The 9,539-nt window shown below is 44.8% G+C and overlaps 1 protein-coding gene across 2 annotated transcripts in view; it reads left to right on the forward strand.

Moving 5' to 3' along the window:
* Positions 1 to 9,539, forward strand: part of LOC110488581 (5-hydroxytryptamine receptor 4) — a 105,865-nt gene that overhangs the window by 60,584 nt on the left and 35,742 nt on the right. For both annotated transcript variants that reach the window (XM_021560849.3, XM_090198180.1), the window contains exon 3: positions 8,669 to 8,782. In XM_021560849.3, the coding sequence (XP_021416524.2) occupies positions 8,669 to 8,782 (114 nt within the window). The remainder of the gene's footprint in view (positions 1 to 8,668; positions 8,783 to 9,539) is intronic.

Raw genomic sequence — 9,539 nt, forward strand, 5'->3', positions numbered from 1 at the left:
TCTACCAGTCTGTCTGTGAGACAGCTACAGATGTAGGATCTTCATTTGATCACTCTTTTATTGCTCAGAATTTTCCTGCACGGCAGGAAATGCAAACTTGTAGTGTGTTCCAGGTTTATTAAAAAGGCTTCTAAAGTTTGTAATTTCCTTGATTGCCCTAACGAAAAATCGATCAACCCCTACAAAAAAAGGTCCATGAATTATAATCCACAGAATAATTCACATTTCCTGTTGCGGCAGGATTATTTTCCTGCTGTAGCAAACTGGCTCAAATTAAAATCCTACATCTGTAGCTAGTTTTAGTGTCTGGCATGACGATGTACAAGAGGTTGATTATCTCAGTCACGGTTCATTAGTTTTAACCACCATGCTTGCCACACTTAGCAGAGAGGAAAACAGCCTTGTCACATCGCCTCTGCCATGCCGTTTCATGTGGCCGTATGGGGGGCCAGAAGCTCTGTGACCTGAATAGGCTCTTTGTCAACTGTCTTTAGAGAAAAGAGGACTAGAACAAGTTAACAGAGTGGAAAATGATTTATAATTGTATGCCTATGGTCTTGTCCTATGTCCTGCCCTTTTGTTGCATCTGTATGAAGAAATATGAATCAAATTTGCATGCATCCCAAATGGTGAGAAGTAGTGCACTATGTAGGGAATATTTGGGATGTAGACTTAAAGTCCTGTCCAGAACGTTTAAACATCCATAATAACAGAGACTGGCATGAATCTCATTTGGATCACTTCTAGTAATTGATGTAAAATCTAACTTTTAACTTTGAGGGCTAATTTCAAGTATCTCAAGTCATAGATTATGCTGTATTTCTGAAGATACCCCCTTGGCTGCCATGGCTTGAAAGCTGAACAAGCAGTGATGTTATGGGACAGTTTCATCGGTTCCTAGACCTAGGTAGAACTCTCTCTTTCACCTGTATGAAGTGATGACAGAAGGAAATCAAACGTATCTTGCTGACTTGACATTTGCAATCGTAACACTAAGCAAATAAACATCACATTTGAATAAACTCTTATTAAAAGCTTTCTGCCGACCTATTGTAACCTCTGTCCATAAGCTTTTTTTTCTATCAAATGTTTTGACCGAATCTCTCATTTTTAAGTTCTTAACCTTGTTTTTTTTTTCATGAGCCAGAGGTTTAATATTTGCATCTAGAAAACGGCATAGCAATCAATAGACCTCTCCAAAGTCCGAACCCATACATTTTGATACATTTGCTCTGGAGTGCTTGATACTTTTCAACCAGATTGTACTTCAACGCAATTCATTGTTTTCTCCCCTCCTAAATGATTTCGGCCTGGAAAAATCAGTTTGACAAGAGCTAAAGATAACGATAAGAACAACACTTGTCTGAAGCATTCTCCATCACTTCAATGCGTGAACATAAATATGCCACAAGAGGCAAGTATAAGCAGCAGTGGTCTCATAGAAAGGACCATCTTTGAAAATAAAATAATCATTGGGACTAAAATAACATAGGCTGCCTGGGGCCACTTAAATTCAAACCTCAGCCAGGGTGCAGTTTCAACTTTCAACTGATTTTTTTTAACAACAAATTCTGTGTTACAATAAATATAGGGTTGAGTCAAACTATTATTGACTAAAGCTACAAATACATGAATTAAGATTGTGAATTAAGATTAAAAGATTGCAATTTTTGTGTGTTTTTGTTTGTCAGTGTCTGTGACCACCCAGATTGATATTATTGACTTGTACAGATAACAAAACTCCTAAAAATGAACCAAAAATGTTTTAGAGGAATATAGCTTGGTTTATAGCTAGCGTTGACATCATTCCTGACATGTTGAGAAATCTCTCGGTATGAGTAAACAGGGTAGTGATACCTTCTGATAGTTTGTCTAGCAGTCTTTCTGCTTGGTTCATGTTGAAATAAGCACTTACCCTAATGCTTTGAGTCGTTCACTTCAGTTATATTTCAGTTATTATACACCACTTTCCGCTTAAATGCACTTTACTTTACAGCCTTTAAGCCTAATTGAGGAGAACATACTGCACTCAATTTTCTCCACATCACTCTGCATAGTCTGTTTTTGTGGCTCTGACAACATTTTGACACTGTACTTTTGTAGTGATGAGTGAGTGAATATTTGGAGCAGACAGACAGACACTTTGCCCTGGAGTACATAATAGGTTGTTAGGACACTCCTGCTGAGAGGAACCACTAATTACATTTTCATGTCCAGATAGCTATTGTTTATAATTAACCATTTGCATGGAGGACACCAGCACGGCCAAGGGGCTTGATTGTGGTTTGATAGGCCTGTGAAAGGGGCAGCATTCCCCAAAATAAACTGAATAATGGTGTCATGAATATTAGTAATGCCTCTGGCTTAGGTGTGATTCTAAGAAATAAATATGCAAAGTACCATATTGCGGTTGATTGTGACAGGTTACTCAATGGTAGCCATGTAGCAGATGAAACTACTGGGCTGGTGTGTTCACTAAGCCTTAGGTTATCTGTCTTGGCGTTGGAGTGTTGATTGAGATGTTGCTCACTGATTGTCTGTTATGTAGAGCTCAATTGTACGGCTAAGGGTCAAATGTTTCAGATGTCATCACACACACATGTAGATTGCATCACTGAAAATCTGATGGAGTTTGAGTTGGACTTCTTTACAATGAGTTGCAGTTACAATATCTGAACTACATTTCAACTGGAAATCAAAGCCTTACTAAACAGTACTTACAGTGCTGTGAAAAAGTATTTGCCCCCTTCCTGATTTCTTATTTTTTTAAATGTTAAATGTTTCAGATCATCAAACACGTTTTAATATTACACAAAGATAACCCAAGTAATCACAAAATGCAGTTTTTAAGTGATCATTTTATTTATTAAGGGAAAAAAGCTATCCGAACCTTCATGGCCCTATGCGACAAAGTAATTTTCCCCTAAACCTAATAACTGGTTGTGCCACCCTCAGCAGCAACAACTGCAATCAAGCGTTTGCGATAACTGGCAATGAGTCTTTCACATCGCTGTGGAGGAATTTGGGCCCACTCTTTGCAGAATTGTTTTAATTCAGCCACATTGGAGGGTTTTCGAGCATGAACCGCCACTCCAAAACCTTCATTTTGTTTTTTTAAGCCATAAGCCATTCAGAGGTGGACTTGATGGTGTGTTTTGGATCATTGTCCTGCTGCAGAACCCAAGTGCGCTTCAGCTTGAGGTCACGAACTGATGGCCAGACATTCTCCTTCAGAATTTTTTGGTAGAGGGAAGAATTCATGGTTCCATTTTTTTTACCTTTATTTAACTAGGCAAGTCAGTTAAGAACAAATTCTTATTTTCAATGACGGCCTAGGAACAGTGGGTTAACTGCCTGTTCAGGGGCAGAACGACAGATTTGTACTTTGTCAGCTCGGGGATTTGAACTTGCAACCTTCCAGTTACTAGTCTAACCTGCCGCCCCAATCCATCAATCACAGCATGTCACCCAGGACCTGAAGCAGCAAAGCAGCCCCAGTCCATCACACTACCACCACCATTCTTTGTCTGAAATGCTGTGTTACTTTTAACTTTTGTCTCGTCAGTCCACAGAATATTTTCCAAAAAGTCTTGGGGATCGTCAAGATGTTTTTTGCCAAAAGTGAGATGAGCCTTTATGTTCTTTTTGGTCAGCAGTGGTTTTCGCCTCGAAACTCTGCCATGGATGCCATTTTTGCCCAGTCTCTTTCTTATGGTTGAGTCATGAACACAGACCTTAACTGAGGCAAGTGAGGCCTGCAGTTCTTTAGATGTTGTTGTGGGTTCTTTTGTGACCTCTTGGATGAGTTGTCGCTGCGCTCTTGGGGTAATTTTGATAGGCCGGCCACTCCTGGGAAGGTTCACCACTGTTCCAAATTTTCTCCATTTGTGGATAATGGCTCTCACCATGATTCGCTGGAGTCCCAAAGCGTTAGAAATGGCTTTGTAACCCTTTCCAGACTGATAGATGAATTACTTTGGATCACTGCATAATGTCTTGCTTTTTGAGATTTTTTGGCCTACCTCACTTTGTCAGACAGGTTCTATTTAAGGGATTTCTTGATTCAACAGGTCTGGCAGTAATCAGACCTGGGTGGTGCTAGTGGAATTGAACTCTGCAATTTACTGTGATTAACCACAGTAAATTCATGATTTAACAAAGGGGGGCAATTACTTTGTCACATAGGGCCATGAAGGTTCGGATAGCTTTTTTCCCTTAATAAATAGTCACTTAAAACCTGCATTTTGTGTTTACTCTGGTTATCTTTGTGTCATATTACAATTTGTTTGATTATCTGAAACATTTAATTGTAACAAATGTGAAAGAAAAAAAAATCAGGAAGGGGGCAAATAGTTTTTCACAGCACTGTATATAGATAGAAGATGATAGATGACAAAGCTATCACAAGAAAGGCAGTATTATTTGTCTGCCATCAATGTCAACTATATATCAGAAAAACTATTGAAATGACTACAGTACATGAACGTGAATTGTCATCAGGGAGAGGTCAAATTTTTACAACAAATCCTACATGTTGAGTTGGCATCTTTCTCCACCTCTCGGTGTAGTGAATGTTGTTTAATTGCTAGAGGAGGTGGATGCTGAGTAACTGTCAGAACTCAGTGTTTCTGATTAGAACATGCATGTAGGAGCTGACATCAAATGAATGCTTCATCTTTGAGAAATTAAATGTCCTTTTAAACTTGCTGTGATGTTGTGGGAAGTTTTGGGAAGTAGCTACATTAAGAGTTTGATGATAGTTAAATTCATAAAGGCCCAGTGCAAGCAAAAACTAGATTTTGATATATATATATATATATATTTCCTTTCAACACTATCAGATTGGAATAATACTGTGACATTGTGAAAATTATGATAATGCCCATTTTAGTGTAAGAGCTGTTTGAAAAGACCACCTGGAATTTCTTCCTGTTTTGGTGCGATGGAGTTTTGGCCTGCCTAGTGACTTCACCAGGTGGTAAATGAGTTAATAGACCAATAAGAAAGTCTAGTGGTTAGAGCGTTGGACTAGTAACCGGAAGGTTGCAAGTTCAAACCCCCGAGCTGAGGTACAAATCTGTCGTTCTGCCCCTGAACAGGCAGTTAACCCACTGTTCCTAGGCCGTCATTGAAAATAAGAATTTGTTCTTAACTGACTTGCCTTTTTAAATAAAGGTTATAATGAAGGCAGCAATTGTAACGGTTTTCTGTATGAGAAGGAGAGTCGGACCAAAATGCAGCGTGTCGATTGCGATCCATGTTTTAATAAACAAACGTAAAACACGAATCAATACAAACACTACAAAATAAAGAACGTAATGAACATAACGAAAACCTAAACAGCCCTATCTGGTGAAAACACAGACAGGAACAATCACCCACCAACACACAGTGAAACCCAGGCTACCTAAATATGGTTCCCAATCAGAGACAATGACGAACACCTGCCTCTGATTGAGAACCATATCAGGCCGAACATAGAACTGGACAAACTAGACATGTAACATAGAATGCCCACTCAGATCACACCCTGACCAACCAAAACATAGAAATATACAAAGTAAACTATGGTCAGGGTGTGACAGTACCCCCCCCCAAGGTGCGGACTCCGGCCGCAAAACCTGAACCTATAGGGGAGGGTCTGGGTGGGCATCTGTCCGCGGTGGCGGCTCTGGCGCTGGACGTGGACCCCACTCCATAATAGTTTTAGTCCACCTCCTTAGCGTCCCTAGATAGGTTACCCTCCTAAATGACAGCTCGGGACAGAGGGGCAGCTCGGGACAGAGGTAGCTCGGGACTGATGGGTAGCTCAGCACTGAGAGGAAGCTCAGCACTGAGAGGAAGCACAGCACTGAGAGGAAGCCCAGGCAGGTAGTTGGATCTAGCAGATCCTGGCTGACTGGAGAATCTGGAAGAGTCTGGTCGACTGGCAGATCTGGAAGAGTCTGGTCGACTGGCAGATCTGGAAGAGTCTGGTCGACTGGCAGATCTGGAAGAGTCTGGTCGACTGGCAGATCTGGAAGAGTCTGGTAGATCTGGAAGAGTCTGGTCGACTGGCAGCTCTGGCTGCTCCATGCTGACTGGCTGCCCCATGCTGACTGGCAGCTCTGGCTGCTCCATGCTGACTGGCTGCTCCATGCTGACTGACAGCTCTGGCTGCTCCCTGCTGACTGGCTGCTCCATGCTGACTGGCTGCTCTGGCTGCTCCATGCTGACTGGCGGCCCTGGCTGCTCCATGCTGACTGGCGGCCCTGGCTGCTCCATGCTGACTGGCGGCCCTGGCTGCTCCATGCTGACTGGCGGCCCTGGCTGCTCCATGCTGACTGGCGGCCCTGGCTGCTCCATGCTGACTGGCGGCCCTGGCTGCTCCATGCTGACTGGCGGCTCTGGCTGCTCCATGCTGACTGGCAGCTCTGGCGGCTCCTTGCAGACTGGCAGCTCTGGCGGCTCCTTGCAAACTGGCAGCTTTGGCGGCATCCTGCAGACTGGCAGCTCTGGCGGCTCCTTGCAGACTGGCAGCTCCTTGCAGACTGGCAGCTCTATGCAGACTGGCAGCTCCTTGCAGACTGGCAGTTCCGAACAGGCGGGAGACTCCGGCAGCGCTGTAGAGGCGGAAAGCTTTGACAGCGCTAAACAGGCGGGAGACTCCAACAGCGCTGAAGAGGAGGAAGGCTCTGGCAGCACTGGACAGGCGAGGCGCACTGTAGGCCTGATGCGTGGTGCTGGCACTGGTGGTACTGAGCCGAGGACATGCACAGGAAGCCTGGTGCGGGGAGCTGCTACCGGAGGGCTGGGGTGTGGAGGTGGTACTGGAAAGACCGGACCGTGCAGGCGCACTGGAGCTCTTGAGCACCGAGCCTGCCCAACCTTACCTGGTTGAATGCTCACGGTCGCCCTGCCAGTGCGGCGAGGTGGAATAGCCCGCACTGGGCTATGCAGGCGAACCGGAGACACCGAGCGTAAGGCTGGTGCCATGTAAGCCGGCCCAAGGAGACGCACTGGGGACCAGCTGCGTAGAGCCGGCTTCATGGCATTAGGCTCGACGCTCAATCTAGCCCAGCCGACACGCGGAGCTGGAATATACCGCACCGGGCTATGCACCCGCACTGGAGACACCGTGCGCACCACTGCATAACACGGTGCCTGTCCGGTCTCTCTAGCCCCCCGGTAAGCACAGGGAGTCTGCGCATGTCTCCTACCTGGCGTAGCCATACTCCCTGTTAGCCCCCCCCCCCCCCCAAGACATTTTTGGGGCTGCCTCTCGGGCTTCCTTCCGTGGCGCCGTGCCTGCTTCGCGAACTCCATTCTCTGATAACCTTCCGCGCACTGCTCCATCGAATCCCAGGCGGGCTCCGGCACTCTCCCTGGGTCGACCGCCCACCTGTCTATTTCCTCCCAAGTCGTATACTCCATACTGTACTCCTCTTTGGGCTGCTCCTGTTGTTTCTTCTCCCGCTGCACCTTTGGGCGGCTAACCTCCCCTGGTTTAGCCCAGGGTCCTCTCCCGTCAAGGATTTCCTCCCATGTCCAGAAATCCTTATTCCGCATCTCCTCTTTACGCTGCTGTTGCTGCCTGTTGACACGCTGCTTGGTCCGTTGGTGGTGGGTGATTCTGTAACGGTTTTCTGTATGAGAAGGAGAGTCGGACCAAAATGCAGCGTGTCGATTGCGATCCATGTTTTAATAAACAAACATAAAACACGAATCAATACAAACACTACAAAATAAAGAACGTAACGAAAACCTAAACAGCCCTATCTGGTGAAAACACATAGACAGGAACAATCACCCACCAACACACAGTGAAACCCAGGCTACCTAAATATGGTTCCCAATCAGAGACAATGACGAACACCTGCCTCTGATTGAGAACCATATCAGGCCGAACATAGAACTGGACAAACTAGACATGTAACATAGAATGCCCACTCAGATCACACCCTGACCAACCAAAACATAGAAATATACAAAGTAAACTATGGTCAGGGTGTGACAGCAATGAAGGCAACAAATAAGACTGAGACAAGAAAATAGAAAGATTATAGTATAGCTGGGTTGATAAATGTATTCCACTATTCACTGTATAAACTCCCAGGGGCAACAAATGTAGTAGTGAGTTAGTGTGGATACTGAGACTGACTGTAAAATCTGGAGTGTGAAAACTACAAACATCAGGGGATTACAGTAATGTATTGAATATATCAAACATGCAAATCCTTATAAGGATTTTAGATCATTGTCGTGACAATATCACAAACATGACACATTAGCCGGGATTTTGGCAGTGTTGTCTGGACATTGCCTGCCTACAAATTCATGTTACCAAGGTGACAGAACCAGTTGTAGTTTCCCAGTCATCATGTAACATTTAGTTGGATCATTAACAGTCGACTGCAAATCTGAAGAAATATGTTCCTTTAACTCATTGTATAAATGTAAGTGTCAAAACAAACGTTTTCTTGTAACAGGTGACTGACTATATTGTCAGGGATGTTTTACTAATTCGGGAATGTGTTCTTTCACAAGACTCAATTGTCCACTTAAAATGTAGGCATACTTGGACGGGAAAGGTTATTATATGGAAATAACTTACCAATCAGTTATTACTTCATGGCTTGTTATTGATATATTCACTGAGTGGTTGTCCTCTCTCCTGTCGTAACCACAGCAACAGCATGCCGAAGAGGATTGCTCTCATCTGCTTCCTTTCTCTGGTGATGCTCATGAGTGTCCTGGGGAACCTCCTGGTCATGACAGCTGTCTGCAAGGACCGCCAGCTCAGGTTAGTCTCTCCCTATGGTTGGTCGGTCGGTGTCTGTCTGTCTGTCTGTCTGTCTGTCTGTCTGTCTGTCTGTCTGTCTGTCTGTCTGTCTGTCTGTCTGTCTGTCTCTGTCTGTCTGTCTGTCTGTCTGTCTGTCTGTCTGTCTGTCTGTCTGTCTGTCTGTCTCTGTCTGTCTGTCTGTCTCTGTTTCTCTCTCTCACTCATCCTGCTCTGGCCGAAGCAAATTTACTCTTTCTTCTGTTTAGCATCTTATCACCTTGTTGCACCACACACAGCCTGAATCAGCCCAGATTTGAATGATCCTGCGCTGACAGTATTATGCAGTAATTGTTGTCTCATTAAAAGAGCATTTCCTACTGAGTGGTCTATTGTGACCCCAGTCCCTTGGGGGTTGAGTTACTAGCTTGGTATGCAGTGACTCTAGCATGCCAACAGTCAGATGCCGGAAGGGAAAGGCTGTCTGATAACCCGAGGATAGTATCATCTCTCAGCACCCCTGATGGAAGAGACAGTAGTACTTTTCATTGTTTACACACGCATGTACGCACGCACACACACACACACACTCAGGAAATGACAGCAACAGGAGGGATTCTTGGTAGTGTTAACTTCAAATCCCTACTCATCCAAATGTTCAGCCCCAAAAACGATCCCGGGCTGTGTCGCAGCCGGCCACGACCGGGAGACCCATGAGGTGGCGCACAATTGACCCAGCGTCGTCCGGGTTAGGAGGGGGTTTGGCCGACTGGGATGTCCT

The sequence above is a fragment of the Oncorhynchus mykiss genome, chromosome 14, assembly GCF_057628025.1.
Source record: "Oncorhynchus mykiss isolate SJ-2025 chromosome 14, ASM5762802v1, whole genome shotgun sequence".
Lineage (NCBI taxonomy): Eukaryota > Metazoa > Chordata > Actinopteri > Salmoniformes > Salmonidae > Oncorhynchus > Oncorhynchus mykiss.